At 39.0% G+C, this 20,546-nt stretch overlaps 1 protein-coding gene across 2 annotated transcripts; it reads right to left on the reverse strand.

Moving 5' to 3' along the window:
• Positions 1-10,493: 10,493 nt before the first annotated feature.
• MARCOL (MARCO like) lies at positions 10,494-19,977 on the reverse strand. Of its 2 annotated transcripts, XM_086700996.1 has the most exons (4): positions 19,849-19,977; positions 14,928-15,511; positions 12,707-12,828; positions 10,494-10,709 (listed from the first exon to the last, which is right to left on the reverse strand). In XM_086700996.1, exons 1-4 carry the CDS (start codon positions 19,895-19,897, stop codon positions 10,664-10,666), a joined length of 801 nt encoding a protein of 266 aa, XP_086557122.1. In that variant the 5' UTR covers positions 19,898-19,977; the 3' UTR covers positions 10,494-10,663. The 2 variants fall into 2 exon arrangements, with proteins under 2 accessions (XP_086557122.1, XP_086557125.1); XM_086700999.1 differs by lacking the exon at positions 12,707-12,828 and having other exon boundaries at positions 10,639-10,709.
• Between the last annotated feature and the right edge of the window lie 569 nt (positions 19,978-20,546).

The following is a 20,546-nucleotide window of genomic DNA, read 5'->3' on the forward strand; positions in this document are numbered from 1 at the left end:
ATGTTAAGGGAGAAGGAAGGAATTAATGAGAAGTAAGAGCAATTCTCAGTCTCCCAGTGCCACAGCCCTATAAATTGTGGGCAAAGAAATCCACTATTTTGGGCAATAACAGCGAGTTACCTGAATTTTACATAAATATGTAAAACACCAACTGAGACATGTACATGAACTCCACCACCGGGTCGCTGAATAATGTTGTGTGTGTGTGTGTGTGTGTGTGTGTGTGTGTGTGTGTGTGTGTTTAAACTTCATACTGTTGAAAATAGAGTAACAAAAGTTCACATTTGCCCGTATTTCAAGGAAGACTGAATTCCTCCAGTTCACCTTCTGTCTCAGAAGAAACCGAAGGCATTTTGCAACCTATACCATACTTTAAAAGATGTCTCTGGCAATGATCAGTACAAATGTATCTGGGCCAGAGCATTCTAGTCTAACTTGTCCAGGACAGAAAACTCTTCAAATGTTAGGAGAATATTTGTTTTAATACCATGCTATTGTAATTCTAAGCCCTACATTCTTATAAGAATTTTATTTCTTTCTTTCTTTTTTTTAATGTTTATTTATTTTTGAGAAAGTCAGAGCACGAGCAGGAGAAGGGCAGAGAAAGAGGGAGACAAAGAACCCAAAGCAGGTTCCAGGCTCCGAGCTGTCAGCACAGAGCCTGACGTGGGGCTTGAACTCAGAACCATGAGATTGTGACCTGAGCCAAAATCAAGTCACTCAACCAACTGAGCCACCCAGGAGCCCCAAAGCCAAAACTTTTAAAGAGAGGTGATGACCTTATTTGGCCTGTTGAACAATTTATATTCAGTTATAACAACATCTAATCTAACACAGGTGAATCATTAATTATAAAAATACCAAAAGAGTATTACTGAACAACATTTTACTTTAAGCACATTTGGGACATAATTTTCTTGTAGGGGTTCAGAAGTGCCATCAAACACTTGTAACTGTATAGAGCCACAACTTTGGGTTGTTACACCATGAAAGTTTATCTGATAAAATTCAGCAGGCCTAGAACTTTCAAGTCTATTGCTCCAAGCTTAAAAAATTGGGGGCGCCTGGGTGGCTCAGTCGGTTGAGTGTCAGACCTCAGCTCAGGTTATGATCTCATGGCTCATGAGTTCAAGCCCTGCGTGGGGCTCTGTGCTGACAGCTCAGGGCCTGGAGCCTGCTTTGGATTCTGTGTCTCTCTCTCTCTCTCTGCCCCTCCCCCACGCATGCTCTGTCTGTCTCTCTCTCAGAATAAATAAACATTAAAAAATTGGTCTTTTTATATTAGATATAGAAAATATACCGATAGAACTCAGTCCATGAAAGACTTAAGTTGCAGATGGAAGGGCCCCATCCAGCCCAAGTCTATCCATTCATCTTGGAGCCATTGCATTAAAAAAAAAGTAAAATCACAAATTATTTAAAGCATATTTAAGTGCTATACTCTTTTTTGCCTCTGAAATGTTGGCTTCACCTGTACCTTAAAAAACACAGCAACTCCTGCCCAAACCTCTGTACAGAAGCTGTATTTCTTTCAAATGTCAGCACTTTTTAGGACTAAAAGTGTCTGTCAATGTTTGCCTTACTATGGGTTCTTGCTAAAATTTTAGGTGCAGGACATTTGTCCTGGAGATTTTGATACAACAGAACAAGGATGATCTAGGTTATCTATACTTTTTATATGTGCCAAAATCAAGGGTGGAAAACGTTGCTTTAAGTAATGTAGTCTATGTTGTGCATAATTTCCCTTCCTCCATGTTGATAGACTCTAGAAAACTCAAATCAGACAAGGGTACATTCATGTTCCTTGAGTGTAAGGCCTTTATTAAGAATAACCAAATGGGCTTTGAATATTTTTAAATGGTTATTAATCTCCTGACAGAAGCTCTAGGGGATTTTTCTCTAATTTTCATCCTGAGAATCTATTGGGTCTCCTGGAAGTAAAATACATGACAGTATGAGAGTTCCCATATGTGTGGGCACTCAGAGTTTTTCTTAACTCAGAGCTAGTTAACATTATCTCTAGCAATAAATAGGCCAATTATCCTTAGAGACCTCTTGCTAGGTGCCGGGTCCAGCAGTGGCTTTTGCCACTCAATTACAGTGGCTGTAATTCTCTACATCAGCCAGTCTTTTTGCGTTTCAGTCAGTGGTTTCCCTGTGATCTCTGACAGACCTAAGTTATTCATTTTCAGTTCATTCAGATTCTTTTCTTTTTTTTTTTTTAAATTTTTTTTTTTCCAACGTTTATTTATTTTTGGGACAGAAAGAGACAGAGCATGAACAGGGGAGGGGCAGAGAGAGAGGGAGACACAGAATCGGAAACAGGCTCCAGGCTCCGAGCCATCAGCCCAGAGCCCGACGCGGGGAGAACTCACGGACCGCGAGATCGTGACCTGGCTGAAGTCGGACGCTTAACCGACTGCGCCACCCAGGCGCCCCATTCAGATTCTTTTCTTGTTGTGAAGATGTGGGTGACACCTTCCAAGCTCTTTACATGTTGGAGCAGAATCCATCACTGATGCAATTTTTAAAAGGGTTTTTGAAGCACTCTCTTTTGTTAACCTATTGAAAATGTCAGAGCTAAGCATTACAAAATGGAACCCTCACCGCACCCCACCCCCGGTCATTCTCAAAGAATTCTGTAAAGAAACTCTTTAAAATGTTTATGACACACAGCCCCACTGTCTGTTTTTTTAATGGGCAGAAGACCTGGAACCAAAGACCATATCCTAGATCTTCCCCTTTGAGAAAGAACAACTATAATTTCCTAACTTCTGAACTCCTTATTCTCCAATATAGAAGATTTTACCTTCTTTACCCTATCTCAGAAATCATCAGAAAGTAACATGTTAACAGATATGTGTTGGCAAAGCTAGGGGATAATAATCCTATATGGAGCATTTAAAAATGCCTGTGATTTTGAATATTCAATTGATCCTTCAAAGAAGCAGGAAGAGATACTACTAGAAAGATCAGGCCTAGAGCAGTCTGGAAAGCCATCTTTTATATTTCATAATAGTGTAACATTAGATTCAGGAATACAGTTGACTGATTCACCATTTATATATAACATGCAGTGCTCACCCCAACAAGTGCCTTCCTGAATGCCCATCACCCATTTAGCCCATCCCTGCCCACCTCCCCTCCAGCAACCCTCAGTTTGTTCTTATTGTTAAGAGTCTCTCTTATGGTTTACCTCCCTCTCTTTTTTTCTTTCGCCTATGTTTATCTGTTTTGTTTCTTAAATTCCACATATGTGTGAAAATCTTACAGTATTTGACTTTCTCTGGCTGATTTATTTTGCTTAGCGTAATAAACTCTAGTTCCATCCATGTCATTGCAAAGGGCAAGATTTCATTCTTTTTTATGGCTGAGTAGTATTCATTTGTATATATGTATATACCACATCTTCTTTATCCATTTATCCATCAATGGGCATTTGGGCTCTTTTCATAATTTGGCTATTGTTGATAAGGGAAGCTATCTTACACACAAAAGTCACCATAACCTACCACAGATTGCCCATTCAGGAAGAAGAAAGGACAAAAGAAGACTGTGACTGTCTCGTTCACTCTTGCCTCATCAGCTAGCTCCACTATGTTGAGAAATCTCCTCTAACTATATTTGTGTAAGAAACTAGATGTAAGATAAACGATTATAGATAAGGCACTGGAAGTACCTTTCATCCTGCCCAGATTGTGGGAACTTGCCTTATACAGATGGCATCAAATCTATTCATGCAGCATGCAGTAGGGGACAATTTGATCTGATAGGCACAGATGAATGGGGAGGGGAGAAAATAATGTGTAGTTATAGATCCTATAACAGATATGTAGAATCTGTCCAAGCAAGTGTGTTGTGTAGGCTCAAAAGACCTAGGGCAAGAGAAAAAGAATTCTAGATCTGTAATTGCTAAGTATGACCAGATATGAGAATCATCTGAGGAGATTTATAATAATATCTGGGTTCCTTCCCTGAGATGGTGATTCAATTGTTCTACGTTAGACCCTGGGCATTGGTGGGTTGTTTTTTTTTTTTTTTTGGTGGTGGTGGTGGTGGGTGGGGGGGCACTGGCATTTTTAAAAGTAACCAAGATAGGGCCACCTGGATGGCTCAGTTGGTTAAGCATCTGACTCTTGACTTTGGCTCAGGTCATGATCTCATGGTCTGTGCTGATAGTGCAGAGCCTGCTTGGGATTCTCTCTCCTCTCTCTCTGACTTTTCCTCTCTCTCTCAAAATAAATAAGTAAACTTAAAAAAAGTAATCAAGATAAACGTGCAGCTACAGTGGGGGTAACTGGGACTTTACTCCCACAATTTTCTACTATTCCAAACCAGAACTTTTATATTTCCTAGAAACATTTTATAAACTTTTCTGCAACTAGTTTTATTTACTTAATATCAGCTGAGCTAATTTTAATGTCATTTTATGCAAATCAGTTTATTTTGAAACACTGTATGATGCATAAAGTATTAATTAAAGGATATTTATTGATAGAAATTTACTAATTTCTCCCATGCTCAGAATGATCTAATTTTTTCAATTGCCTCTAGAAAGAAATAAAAATTCTTTAAATATCATTAAAATTGTACATACAACTGCCCCTGGACTAAATTTTCTGGTGCTTCTACAAGCTCCATGAAGTCCCAGAAAATATTTACTATATCAGAAAACGCATGCCCCTTACGGTTCAAAGCCTTTGCTCATATTATTTATTTGCCTGAAAATTTTTGTCCTCTTTTTTTTTGGTATGTGATAAAGAATTACTTTTCCTATTCTCCTTTCCTTCCCCACCCCTGTGTCTTTCTGTCCTTGTCTTCCCATGACCTCTTACTGGGAAATTATTTTTTATGGAACTGGCTCATTTGCTTCTTATTAACTGTGCCAAGACTCTAAGCTTATCATTCGCTCCCAGATAGCCCTTATTAGGCAGCCCTAATAGTTGAAAGTTGTAGAGTTCATACTGTATGAGGCAATCTCTAGGTGGCAGGTTAGGGACTAGGACTTCTCAGGGCAAGGGTGATAGGGATAATGTAGAACAATGGATTGTACTGAGGTCTCTTCCAATCTTTGGGATTTTTCTAACATCTCTGTAATTTCAGTTATCCCGAAGAGAATTAATCAGGGAGTAGTGGTGTCAGTAGGGGGGACAGTACCATTCAGAAATAACTCAGGGGATATAATCTAGGCAGCTAAGTATATTTACCTAATCCTGGACGATTTCCTATCTAAGGGGACTCTTTGGCTAAAACTTCTATCTCTATCGCTTGAAAATCAATGTTATTAGGTTTTCTGAAGTGTTCATAAACACCGAACTAAAATTTGTTATTTAAAAAAAATTTTCACCTGTTTCTCTCATCCCAATTCCCCCACTTCAGGCAAACATCAATCTGTTCTGTATATCCATGAGTGCAGGGTTTTTGTTTTTGTTTTAGTTTAGATTCCACATATAAGCGTGATCATACAGTATTTATCTTCTTTTGTTTTATTTCACTTAGTAAAATTCTTTCAAGTTCTATCCATGTTGTGGCAAATGGCAAGATTTCATTCCTTTTTATGGCTGAACAATATTGTTTAAAGAAGTTAATTTGAGAAATGTAACAGAACACCATGGGGAAAGGGAAGGGGAAAAAATAGTTTCAAACAGAGAGGGAGGCAAACCATACGAGACTCTTAAATACAGAGAACAAACTGAGGGTTGATGGGGGTGTGTGGGGGAGAGGAGAAAATGGGCATTGAGGAGGGCACTTGTTGAGATGAGCACTGGATATTGTAAGCGATGAATCCTGGTAATCTACTCCCAAAGCCAAGAGCGCACTGTATACACTATATGTTAGTGAACTTAACAACAAATTATATTAAAAAAAAATGTTCCAGTTACAATCACACATGAGAATAAAAAAATGCTTCCTTCTCATGGACATGATTCAAACCATCATGGTTTTCTGTAATACTCAGGAGCACGTAAAGCTCTGATGGATTCTTTGGAAAATGCGGAAGGAAAGGGATTGTGAAAATATACACTCAGTACTTCGAAAAAGAAGCATAGAAAGGAGAGACAATACCGGGGTTAGAAACACCAGGGAAATTGAGTTCAGCATAATTGTCACCAGAGAGAGTGTCACAGAGAACTTACAGATACACCAGGCAGTGTGAAGAAATGGTCTGTCCTTTTCCAGAGGTGACCTAAAAAGCAGGAGAAAACCTATGTAAGGAATCCCGGAGGAGAAAGTGTTCAAAATCTGGTTGAGTGCAGCGTTGGTGGTATAATGGTAAACATAGATGCCTTTCAAAATCTGGTTGGGTTGCCAAGAAACCTCAAGTAAATCTTACCAGGATCTTCCTCAATATCTAGTCCCCAGTGTAGAGCTTTGTAAAGCCACAAAGCCCAAATGGATAGCAATTATCAAGATCAAGACAGAAGGATACAGGACAGAAAACTATCAGACTTTACAGACCTTAAGTAGGCAATGACATTACTTGATTTTGAGGCAGAGAAGGCTGGCTTTTATTCTCACAAGCACTCTTTTTTTCTGGTCAAAATGTGTGCTTTTCTAGAAGTGCTTTGAGCAAGCAAGTATGGTTTAAAGAAAAGAAGGATAACTATCGAGTCTGGACATAGGCAGTTCCTGATCTTTTAAAAGATTTCGGGTGCATCTGGCTGGCTTATTTGGTGGCGCTTGTGACACTTGATCTCAGGGTTGTGAGTGTGAACCTACGTTAGGTGCAGAGTTTACTTAAACAAATATAAGAAAAAATAAAAAATAGATTTCAGCATGTGTAGGTGCTTAGATAAAACCCTCCTTTTGGGGGATCATGGTGGGCTCATGCATGATTTCTTATGTATTAGCCTACATGCTTTCTTTCTATTTTTTTAGACAGCATCATGACAACCTTAAAATAAATTATTCTTCATGATGTTTGCTTGTTGTAGCTTTATATGAAATGACTCCTCTTGTCCTTCCTATTTTGTTGAAAGCATCTAGGGTTTTTTTCATGCTTTTTACATATGGTAAAGAAAGTCAGCACACATAAAATCAGATCTGTATGTTCTTTGGATATTAAGTTCAGAAATTTTTAAAATCAGTGTATTTCCTTTATATATTTTTAACAAATCTCCTGCTTTAGAAAACATAGGACATAAATAATTTTCTATGAAAACAATGATGCGATAGATAAAAAGGTTTAGCCATGCAGAACTTTCATGTCTCTTGTATATTTTTGCCATTTCACTCTGGCTTCCTAAGTGGCTGAAGAATGCCATGGATTCTTAAGAGATCTGTCTACAATTAAATGAGAACCAGTCTTTGTACACAGCTCTTATGAGAAAACAATATTGAAAAAGGACTTCTATTTCCAGAAACATTATAGTCATTCAGAAAGCGATACAAATGAGTTTTGTAGTAATGAATGCTATAGATTATTGAAGTTCTATTTTATGTTAATCACTAATATAAAGCCATGAATCACTTTATCTCAGGGTAGGAAAGTAGTGCTCTGTTACCTTTCCGTTGTATTATTTTGTTATGGAAACTGGTCTGGATCGCCCAGTGGAAGGACCAAGTGGCAATCGTAATTCTTGGAAGGCAGAAGGTTTATTTTACACTGGCGGGCTCAGAGGACATTGCTTTCCAGAGGCCTGAGTCCCCAGCATAAGAAGAGGGGACAATTTATAGTCTGTTCTTGCGTGGCAAGTGGGGTGGGAAGAAAAACCTAGAAGGGGAGTCTTCAGGCAGGGACTGGAATTCCCCTATCAGTCCTGTTGGCCATCTTGTAACATATTTTTCCCTGTCACTTTGCCTTTAAGAAGGGGTAGTGCCAAAAAAAAAAAAAAAAGTAATGTTTTTTTAATTTAATGTTTATTTATTTCGAGAGAGAGAGAGAGAGAGAGAGAGAGAGAGAGAGAGCGCGTGAGCAAGGGAGGAGCAGAGAGAGGGAGACAGAATCTGGAGCAGGCTCCAGGCTCTGAACTATCAGCACAGATCCCAACGTGGGGCTCGAACCCACAAACTGTGAGATCATGACCTGAGCCGAAGTTGGGCGCTTAACTGACTGGGCCACCCAGGCGCCCCTTAAATGTTTTTTTTAAACAAAGGTAGGGAAATTCTTGTTAATTAATATGTAATAAGTTAATGTAAGAAATAAATCAAATGAAATTAATTGATGTGATGAAACTGTGCTGAGCCTTTTGAGACTTGTTATTTCTCTTAGTCTTCATTCATATATGTATTAGGTTAAATAAAAACTGTTTTCTTAAATAATGAAGAGTTGAGTCTTAAGGATTTTAAATATACTAAATGTGGCGAATTAGCTTAGGAATTCCCTGAACCTGCACTGATGGGTTAACAAGGCATAAAAAACTACAAAGCCATAGGATGCTCACACCCAAGTTTGGGTAAACAAGATTAGGTAAACAGGTATGGAGAGGGCGGGGCAAAGTCCCCAGTATAGAACAAATGTATATAAGGTAAACAAGATTAGGTATTCAGGGCGGAAATGCCCCCCAACTTAGTACTATAGCAGAAAGCTGCTTTCACAGGAAGGAAGGACCAAATTAGATAAACAGGTAAATAGGGCTATAGACCACTGCAGGGCAAAGTTGACTAGAGTGGAGCTAATTAACAAAAGAAAGGTGCCTTGTTGACCCTGAGGTAGCTTGCTCAGTCTTGTCCCCTAGAGCAGTTTAGGGAAATAGAGGTGGTGTCTCTTATCTGCTGTAAAAACCTTCTGCCCACCAGTGCCAGGATTTTGCTTTTATTAACCCCAAACCCTAACCCCGCATATTTTCAAAACCCCCTTTCTCTCACGTCCATGAGTTAATGTTCACGTTTCATTGTCTCTTTGTGCACGTCCATCACTATGTTTGTAAGCCTTCTGATCCTAATAAAAATGGAGCAAGGACCCTTAATTGGGGCTCTTGTCTTCTCCCGGACATTAGCCATCTCTCGAATTTTAATCCTGCGTCCTGCTTTCTTGCTAGAAAAGAAAGAACTCTAGACCCAGAGTCCACTACAACAAAAACATTCTATTCTGGTATGAAAGATAATTTTCTTAGCATGACTCCTCCTATGAAGTTAAGGAGCAGAAAGGCTTCCCAGAATGAGATTCCAGGTTGATCAGCTGAATGCCTTAGCAGGGAAATTATGCCAGAGTGTGCATACAGGAGCAGAAGGAAGGTTCATATAGAGCCTCTTTAATGAATATTTTTTAATTTAAGGAGGTTTTTATCCCCCCACCTTAGTGATTCAGATAAATACTTCAATGATCTCTTTTATGCCATTTTAAATTTTTTTTTTCAATGTTTATTTATTTTTGGGACAGAGAGAGACAGAGCATGAACGGGGGAGGGGCAGAGAGAGAGGGAGACACAGAATCGGAAACAGGCTCCAGGCTCTGAGCCATCAGCCCAGAGCCCGACGCGGGGCTCGAACTCACGGACCGCGAGATCGTGACCTGGCTGAAGTCGGACGCTTAACCGACTGCGCCACCCAGGCGCCCCTCTTTTATGCCATTTTAATTTTCTTTTTTCCCTCATCTTAATCTGAAATGGCATTTTTCTTCAGAACCCCATCACTTCTTGCACAAACCCAAAAGGCATAATCATCAAACTTGCCTTTAGATCCACACATACTACTTCACTTCCTACAAACTGGATTCCGCTTAGCTGGGCCTACAAAGCCATTTCTTCATTCCCCAGCTGGCATCTGTCTATCTTTCTGGCCTACCAGAACCTTTCAGGGTACAAGATCTCAGAACATTCACTGTGTTATAGCATTCTAAGATATGGGGAAGGTGGAAGTATTCAGTCTTCTGTTTTCCAAATTTTCTGCAGTCCAGATATTATGGAGACAAGCTGAATCCGGGTGTGGGTGGCAAGCAAGAGGCTAAGGTTTTCTCAGCTCTGCTTCAAGCAGAGCAGACTATATTTTGTTTGTGTATTTTTTAAAAGTTTTTTAAAGTTAATTAATTTACTTGTGGGAGGGGGAGAGCATGAGTCGGGGAGGGGCAGAGAGAATCCCAAGCAAGCTCTGTACTGTCAGTACAGAGCCCAACACAGGCTTGAACCCGTGAACCTTGAGATCATGGCTTGGGTCGAAATCAAGAGCTGGATCCTTAACCATCTGAGCCACCTGGGTGCTCTGCTTTGTTTATTTTAAAAAATATGAATCTAGGGGCACCTGGGTGGCTCAGTTGGTTGAGCATCTCACAATTGATTGTGGCTCAGGTCATGATCCCAGGGTTGTAGGATCGAGCCCCACATTGGGCTCTGAGCTGAGTGTAGAGTCTGCTTAAGATTCTCTCTCTCTCTCTCTCTCTCTCTTTTCCCTCTGCTCCTCTCCCCTGATCATGCTGTCTATCTGTCTCTAAAAATAAAATAGAATAAAAATATTAATCTAGTGTGTGGCTTCCAAAGTTGGATGCTTAAAGATGGTCCAACAGAGACACAAGATTTGGGAAAGTCTAGAAAATAAACAGTACCAGAAATCAGAAGTAACTCTGGAACTGACTTTATTTGTTATGGAACAAACTTGAAAATTATGTAAGATCCATCATATCTGTAAGACTCTTGCTGACCTCAGTGGAACTTCCAAGGAAATCCATGGTTTAAAGAAAACTGAAAGTAGGTTTTGAGGTTCCAGGTAATGTGGTTGCTGTCAATGCTTAGCATTTCCCTTCATGGTACAGATTTAGTTTTCCATTATTTATCCTAAAAACAAGGTAATGGAAGACATCAAGGATCAAGAAACTGTGGCACCAACATAGAAAGAAAATGGGATTATTTAAAAATAACATGGGAGGAACCTCCACACTGGTTTCCAGAATGACTGCACTGGTTTGCACTCCCACCAACAGTGCAAGAGGGTTTGCTTTTCTCCATATCCTCACCAGCATCTGTTGTTTCCTGAGTTGTTAATTTTAGCCACTCTGACTGGTGTGAGGTGGTATCTCAGTGTGGTTTTGATTTGTATTTCTCTGATGATGGGTGATGTTGAGCATCTTTTCATGTGTCTATTAGCCATCTGGATGTCTTCTTCGGAAAAGTGTCTATTGATGTCTTCTGCCCATTTCTTCACTGGATTATTTGTTTTTCAGATACTGAGTTTGGTTAAGTTCTTTATAGATTTTGGATACTAACAGTGTGGAGGTTGCTCAAAAAAATAAAAATAAAACTACTCTACAATCCAGCAATAGCACTACTAGGAATTTACCCAAAGGATACAGGATTGCTGATCCATAGGGGCACATGTACCCCAATGTTTATAGCAGTGCTTTCAACAATAGCGAAATTATGGAAAGGGCCTAAATATCCATCAACTGATAAATGGATAAAGAAGATGTGGTTTATATATACAATGGAATACTATTGGGCAATGAGAAAGAATGAATTCCTGCCATTTGCAGCAATGTGGGTGGAAGTGGAAGGTATTAAGCTAAGTGAAGTAAGTTAGTCAGAGAAAGACAGGTATTATATGGTTTCACTCATATATGGATCTTGAGAAACTTAACAGAAGACCATGGGAGAAGGGAAGGGGAAAAAATAGTTACAAACAGAGAGGAAGGGAGGCAAACCATAAGAGACTCTTAAATACAGAGAACAACCTGAGGGTTGATGAGGGGTGGTGGGGCAGAGGGGAATATGGGCGATGGGCATTGAGGAGGGCACTTGTTGGGATGAGCACTGGGTGTTGTATGTAAGCAATGAACCACGGGAATCTACCCCCAAAACCAAGTGCACACTTTACACACTGTATGTTAGCCGATTTGACAATAAATTATAATTTTTAAAAAAGAGAAAAAAATCACATGGGTAAAAGCAGCTGTAGTCTTGGGCTTGCCTGTTTCACACTGACCAGCTTTGAGAATTGTGACTTTCTGCCACTACTTTCTTGGCTCAGATCTAGGTGCCTTATATATAAAGTGAGAGAATGGGTATCTGATGTTTTTTCCAGCTCTAACTTTTATGGCTACAGGGCACACTTACCTTTAACATTCATTTATTTCTGCAGTAATGGTTTATTGAGCTCTTAGTATAATACTGGCACTATCAAAAACAAGAGAGGTATAATTTTTACCTCCTCACTACCTTAAGAGGTGAGCAGTCATTAATTTTGAAAGCGGAGACGTCTAACTCTTTCTTAGTCACACATTCTAATTTTAAGCAGCCTTATAATCATCTTATTTCTTGTGGATGGACAGGAGTTCAATTCTTCAATGTTTGCATGGCTCACCAAATCCAATCTTTCAAGTTGTTACTTAAATTTAAAATACATTTTAATGGTCAATACTAAGTAATCTATAGGACTCACAGCCCTCCTTATCCTCTGATGCATTTTGTTTGCTGTCATCTACTGCAAAAACGAAAACCCCATGGAAGCAGGAAGCAGGAGGCAATGCTGTGTGTTTCCCTCACCAACTTACCTCCATGTGAGCAATTCCTGGTACACAGTGAATGTTTAATAAATATCTGGTAAATGAATGATTCAATAATAAATTTATTCCTACTTAAAAATCTGAATGTATCACATTCTTTCAGAAAATGATTGAATTTATTGTTCAAAGGTTAAGTACCTTTTATGTTTTCTTTGGACAAACACCCAAGGCACTACTGAGAGAAAACTACAGAGACACATGGAAAAATGTTCTTGTATTCCCTGTGGATCAGAGTGAGAGTTCCTGATACAAATAAAGAGAAAGTCATCTTACCTTTTGGCTTCATTAAATACACAGAGGTTACCATAGGTTTTTCCATCAGAACCACAGACTGGTTTGTAGATAGACTGACATTTTGTATTTCCACTTGGGTTCTTGCTGCTGGTACTGCCAGTCTGCAGTCATGTGAAAGACCATGCAGTAAATACAGGGAACTCAATTTAATTCTGATATTGTGATAAGACAATAGTCATTGCTCATTAGTTATTGATGAAGCATTGCACTAAACCTATCATTTTATTAATCCCTTTTTTTAAATTTAAACTGCACAACAATTCTGAAAGAAGGGTAGATTTTGCTCCATTGTATAATCGCAGGCATACAGTGCATTTAAGTGACAAGTCCAAGACCAGATATAGATTAAATACCCAAGTTGGGGTTCAGAACCTGAATGATGTGACTGCAGAGCCCTTGCTCTTATTAATGTCACACTGCCTCCACTTTAATGCTTTGTAGAAAAGCCTTCTCCTGCCCAAGAAAACAACAATTCTGGAAAAGTCATAGTGGCAAACACAAAACACATGTGATCATCGTTTATTGAAACTTTCTTTTTCTTTGACCCATGAAAGCAAATGAGGCAGGAGGTAGGACTGTGCAGAGTGGAATTAAGTCCTACCTGAAGCACTTCCTTGGAATCAAGTTATAGAATGACAGAAGTCTGTGAACGGAAAGGAGTTTTGACAGCAGATGAGAACAGAGACACTAAGTGAAACTGTGAGGATCTTCAGTAGGTGGCTCAGTCTTCTCAGGACCAAGGAAGATGAACAGGTAGTTCAGTCTTTTCCATTGGTTGAGACTCCACTACCATTTTCATACCAATTGAGAAAGTTTAAGTGACAATGTAAACACCCAGAAACACGCTGGTGGTGGCAGTAAGGTCTGAATGGCAGGGGTGTCCTTGGAAGATTACTACTTCATGCCAGCCTAGATGTAAAAACCAAGAGGGACAGGCGATTTTCATTTGCAAGAGTGCTGAGTAACGACAACTTATGATGTAAAAAATGAAGTTCCCGGGGCGCCTGGGTGGCGCAGTCGGTTAAGCGTTCGACTTCAGCCAGGTCACGATCTCGCGGTCCGTGAGTTCGAGCCCCGCGTCGGGCTCTGGGCTGATGGCTCAGAGCCTGGAGCCTGTTTCAAATTCTGTGTCTCCCTCTCTCTCTGCCCCTGCCCCGTTCATGCTCTGTCTCTCTCTGTCCCAAAAATAAAAATAAATGTTGAAAAAAAAATTAAAAAAAAAAAAAATGAAGTTCCCATTAAGATAATGAGATTGAAGAAGTGTTCTACAAAACTGTTTTGGATGTACTGAGTGTTCAGGGTCAGGGTTAAATGGAATTAGGAGGAAGACAGTTGGGAGAGAGAGAGACTGGCAAGGCTTCACGGCAGGACTCAAAGGGAGTATAGGAGTCATGGATGTGCACCTGATTACAATGATGTCTCCCGTACATCATTTATTCACCTATCTGAGAAACAGTTCAAAAGAACCTATTATATGCCTGTCTTATACTAGAATCGGGGGATACAGATATTTTTTAAAAAAAGGTATTTTCTTTAAGGAGTTCATGTGGTGATTGAACATAATGAAGATCCATTACAAAGCAATATGGTATATTCTATGATAAAGGCTATCATTGGTATTAGAAATACATTTGTGGAAAATCAGAGGATTCTGTAAAACATGGATGTGTGACTAAGAGTGCCATGAAATGTCCAATCATACACGGACATGGGATCCAATCATTAAAAAAAATCCTTAAGGCCATGCTCAGGAGTTTGGGTCTTATCTTCTAGAGAGTATGGTGCTACTGAAGAATCTCGAGCAGGGGAGTAATAGATCGGGTCAGATTTGTGATTTAGAAATAAACACCACTTGAGTGGCTTGTAGATTATGGATGGGATGGAAATGGGCATGAATGTTAAATCTGGCAAGGGTAGGGACTCTGTTCACAAAGGTCTGATCTAGTCCAGTATAGGTAGAAAGGGTGGAGTGGAAGACAGAAGAAAGGAATGAGAAATGGAATCGAAGAGCATGACACTCATTAATGACCATAGGTATGAAAATAACCACCCCCAGATTCCTTCGCATTTTGTTGAATCAGTGTCATCACAAAGTGTGGGTCTTTAGTAGAGTATATTCTGTTAACAATTGTAAGTCTTGGAAAATGGAATAGTTGAGGTAAGTTGACCAAGGGGGAAAAAAAAAGAGATTAACACCAACCTGAATCTCCATTATATTGGTATTCAAAGGGTTGCCTGCATTTTTTCTTTCTTCTTGATTGTAAAAAGGCCTTGATTTCCCTTGTTGGCTAGACAATCCCGGTCTTCCTTGGTGGTTAGATGACCCTGGCTTTCCTTGCTGGCTAGATGACCCTGGACCCCCTTGCTGGCTGGAAGACCCTGGCTTCCTTTGCTGGCTAGATGATCCTGAAACTCCTTGCTGGCTAGATAACCCTGAGCTCCCTTGTTGGCTAGAAGATCCTGGTTTTCCTTGTTCATTAGAAGCTTCTGAATTCCCTTTTGGATTAGAGTCTCCTGAATTCCCTTGCAGTCTTCCAGGCTGATTGAAAACTCCTGGCCTTCCTTGCTGATTAAAATCCCCTGGTTTCCCTGGCTGGTTAGAATACCCTGGTCGTCCTTGGAAACCAGATATTGCTTGTTTTCCTTGGGTGTTGCCTCCTTGCTTATTAAATTCCTTTTGTTCTGCTTGATGGTTAGCTTCATGCTTTCTCTGTCGAATAAATGCACGTTCTGAACCCTCTTCTGGTTTAAAAACACTTGTTTTCAAAGCCTGGGTTGAAGACACTGAAATGATACCATAAGCACAAAAATAAAAGTAAAGTCATTTAACTTTAAGAGTTTTAATTTTTTTTTTCAATGTTTATTTATTTTTGGGACAGAGAGAGACAGAGCATGAATGGGGGAGGGGCAGAGAGAGAGGGAGACACAGAATCGGAAACAGGCTCCAGGCTCTGAGCCATCAGCCCAGAGCCTGACGCGGGGCTCGAACTCACAGACCGCGAGATCGTGACTGAAGTCGGATGCTTAACCGACTGTGCCACCCAGGCGCCCCATTTTAAGAGTTTTAAATCAACAGCATTCATCCCAAGTTGTAGTATGTATTTAACACCTCTTTCAGTTGTTTTTAATCAAACCTCAAGACAGAAGCTTCCCATAACTTCTTACAACCTTAATATTTTGGGTCCTCTATTTTTTTCTTAATTGTATTTCATGGTTTCTAAAAATCACGGCGTTGGGGTGCCTGGGTAGCTCAGTGGGTTAAACATCTGACTTTTCTTGATTTCAGCTCAGGTCATGATATCGAGGCCCATGTCGGGCTTTGCTGACAGCTCAGAGCCCGCTTGGAATTCTTTCCCTCTCTCTGCTCCTCCCCTACTCATGCTCTTTCTCTATCAAAATAAATTTAAAAAATAAATAAAAATCGTGGGGTCAAACTGGCTTATCCCATTTCTAAATCAGAATCTGAATTACTTGAACTGAACTATCTGAGCTTCATACTACTCCAAATTCCTTGTAATGATTTCCTGATTAATCAAATAGACTCTGAGTTATGCTTATTATAAACTTTCCCTACATCACAAAACCTTTTCCCATATTCCCGAGCTCACCCTACAGAAGGTGCTATCAGCAGTTTTCCAGACATAAAAACTGCCAGTCGTGAGCCCTCATTCCATATTCTTTTCTCATCTCTATATATGCTTTCTGTAGCTGTTTTCTTCCCACCTTGCCCCTGTTCCAAAGGGAACAGTCCACCATTTCCCATAGGGGTCCCAGCATCAACCAATCAGTCATACTCTCTCCAGTGGTTATTTCTTTCTTTCTTTTGTGCTCAAACTATTCAAGGAAATGGTAGATATTATATGACTATTTCTTAATACCTACTTTTCATAACTCATCTATTCTGTTTCTTGAATTTATTTTGGAAGTTCATCCATCACTATATATATGTATATGTAAATATATATACATCACTATATATATATGTACATATATACACATATATATAGGTACATACATACATACATATTTCCAGCAGGGGAGTAATAGATTGGGTGAGATTTGTGAGATATAGATATAGATAGATATAGATATATAGATATGGTTTATTCAAATTTCTACTCCCAAATAAGCAGGGTTTAGACACCAATCCATGAGCAAATGGAATGGTTTTATAGCTGTTAAGTGCAGTGGTATTCTACTGGGTCTTATGTTTCTTGTCCTTGGTTTGGTACAAGTGTTTCTTTTTGACTTCCTCGCCTTTTCTGTTTAATGATTTTCTTTTCCCCTTTACTTTCTCAATTTGGGGTTTCTGAAAAAGCTTTATTCAAGCTTGCATTGTTTTTATTCACAGGCTTTCTCCCTAAGTTTTTCATTTTATACAACCTGAAATAATATCAGGGTAGGTAGTTCCAAATCTATGCCTAGAGTCTCCGTTGTATTTGCATTTGATCCTCTTTATATTTCCACAAGTGTACACACTTGTACCTTCAGATAAATTTAACTAAAATCAAATGCATCATTAATTGTTACCCGTTGAGCATGCCATTGTCTACTATATCACTGGTGGTTAAGGTCTTAGCCCAGGCTCAGGAATTTAGGACTTAGTAACCTGGTGTACTAACTGTGGTGTAGCGTGTGGTAGGACGGTCATGGGTGTAATCTAGCCATCCTTTCAACTTACCAGAAGTATATTTGAAGGGTCCATTACCATGCCAGAGCTATAGAAAGATCTAGACACACAACCATGAATAAGGGATTGTTATTCTACCCTGAAGAAGCTGGAAAGTCTAATAATGCGTGTAAACAAGCAAACGGGCACTTATGGTAGCTTGATGAATGCTATCATGTGAAAAATAAATTAGACAATAGACCCAGAGTCAAGATAGCAGGTAGTAGGGCATCATGTCTCCATCCTGGAGGAGGTGACACAGATAAGAAGTATAGGCTATAGCCAGAAAAATGGATAAGGAAATAATTATTTTCAGCAGAGAGAAGAGCATTTGCATGAGTTCTAAGACCCAAAAGTATTCCTTAACAGGCACTAACTTTGAGCAGAAATCACTTAAAATAAGGTTGTGGATGAAATGGTAAAAAATAGATCAGCTGATCTATATTCTTTGTTAATTATGTTTTTCATTTTTAAATAGGTCTTACAAGCAAATTACATCAAATTTCAAAGACATAAAAGGGTAAATAGTTTAAAGTAACTTTCCCTTCCTCTCCTGTCCCAACCTTCCTTGGACACAATTACATTTAACAGGTTTTTCTGTATTATTCAAGAGATGTCTTCTGTATTTACAAACATATTGGGATATATTTTTTCACACAATTAGCACATTGTACACTGTTCTAATCCTTATTTTCTCCCTTGACAGAACCGTGAGGTTGTATCAATACATATAAAGGCTCTATATCAATACATATAGAGCACCTTTATTATTTTCCCTAATGGCTGCAGAATATTTCACCTGTTAAATTACCATAATTTACCTAAACAGTCTTCTAACAATGAGTAGTGATTGTATTTCCTTCTTTTCCTAGTACAAACAATAATATAATGAAAATCTGATTAATATATCATTTCTCACATGGCTAAATTTGTAAAATAAAAATCAGGGGTGGAATTTTTAAGTAAACAAGGTAACTATAATATCAGAATATGGTATAACTGTTTTTTTTAAATCTTTATTTATTTATCCTGAGAGAGAGAGAGGCAGAGAGACAGGGAGAGAGCAAATTCGCTGTCAGCACAGAGCCTGACATGGGGCTCGAACTTATGAATTGTGAGCTCATGACTTGAGCTGAAATCAAGAGTTGGATGCTCAGGCACCCCTAACCATTTTTTTAAGTTAAATTTTTGTAAAATAGTTATCTGTTCTGTATTTTTGTCCTCTGATGTTACATTCTGAATATACTCTTGGCATTGCTCTATATTGTAATAGGCATTCCCGAATCCTCTCTTTTTGTCACCCTCCAAATCCATATAACCACTACATCTGGCATTAAGGGACTTTCTTCCATCAACAAATGCCTGCTTAATGCGTACTAAACATCATCTAGTAAAGCACTGAAGTACAAAAGAGATATGTTACCTGCCGTTATGGAGCATATATGTTCTAGGGAGGAATTTTATGTATCTATCTATATATTTTTCTTGCAAACATACATAAACATAATAAGTATATGCATAATATATATTTTTCTCTGATATATATTATAAAAATATAGAATATCTGTGTCATTTATTATCTAGAGAAATTTACATCCTTAGCTGGAAATTTCATCTCTGAAAACAGACCACCTAACTGTATTGAGGTAGGGAACACAGAGAGGTCTGCTGAGTGACAGGCACCTAAGAACTCAAGTAATGGTAGCTAATGCCAGAGTATACGTGATTCTTATGGCAGCCTGTGGGAATGTCTACTTATTTCCATTTTATAAAGGAGAAAACTGAGGCTAAAAAATTAAGTTATCCAAAATAACATAAACAGAGAATTGAAAAGTCAGGGTTTGAACCTATTTCTCTGTGACCACAGAATTTCCTGGATCATCACACAAAACTATATATTTATGGAATGTGGACTTGTGAGTATTCACAAACTCCCATAATCCTTTTAGACTGAATTATCTTTCCAGGATAATGCCTTGCTTTTCCCATTCCTTTGCCTCTGCTTCTCTTCAGTCGTGTCAAACTATTCACTGTTGTCTCACCTTGTCACTATTTTTATGCCTTTGGTCTATATTTATGCTGTCTGAAATTAGCCTCTTCCCTTTCTCTGTCTGATGGAGATTTATCATTTTTTTTTTCAACGTTTATTTATTTTTGGGACAGAGAGAGACAGAGCATGAACGGGGGAGGGGCAGAGAGAGAGGAAGACACAGAATCGGAAACAGGCTCCAGGCTCTGAGCCATCAGCCCAGAGCCTGACGCGGGGCTCGAACTCACGGACCGCGAGATCGTGACCTGGCTGAAGTCGGACGCTTAACCGACTGCGCCACCCAGGCGCCCCGGAGATTTATCATTTTAACATTTTCTGACAAAGTATTACTAAGTCACTCAACATTTCTGATTCTTTACTTTGAGAGTTGGAAGGAAAGTCATCGAATTTAACTTTTCTTACCTGAGAACATGGCCAAGAACATGAAGGGAAGGAAAATGAAAGCCTTCATGTTAGAGTCAGCTGTTTCAGACCTGGTTGTCGGATGGAGTTAAGGGTAACTCTTCAGTAGATGCTTTCTGAATAAACCGTCCTGATCACTACCATGTTATATATTTGAAAAATCCTCCACCCTAATTGCTAAACACTGTCACTTTGTTTTAAAAAAAATTATAGAGTAATTTTCACAAACTGGAAGGTGTTCCTCCTTGAGTGGATTGCCATTTTAAAAATTAGCTCCACACCCCAACTCCCATAAATACCCCAAATTTAATATGCTTCTATCAGATATCTGTCTTACAGAAAAAAATAAACATGGCGAAATCCAGCTGGGAAAGTGGTAAGCTCAGTGTTTAAAATTTTTTTTATTGTTGAGGGATAACTTGTCTTCTGTCAGTGCTGTTACTGACCTTGCATGTTTATATGTCCACAATAGGGATTCCCATGACATTTTCCCACAAATAAATCATGTGCTAAGTACTTACCTCAAATTATATTTTAAAAGCAAGTAAAAATGCATCATTAATAAGTGATGAATGCATCCAGTGGGGAATGATGAGGTGTAATGCATTTTTATGAGGTAACAAAAAACAATAGATCTTATGTTTGAGAATAACATCACGCTATTGACTTTCTTGCCTCAAGCTGTTATGCCAAACGGA

This window comes from Puma concolor, chromosome A1 (genome assembly GCF_028749965.1).
Source record: "Puma concolor isolate L17-30 chromosome A1, mPumCon1.1.hap2, whole genome shotgun sequence".
Lineage (NCBI taxonomy): Eukaryota > Metazoa > Chordata > Mammalia > Carnivora > Felidae > Puma > Puma concolor.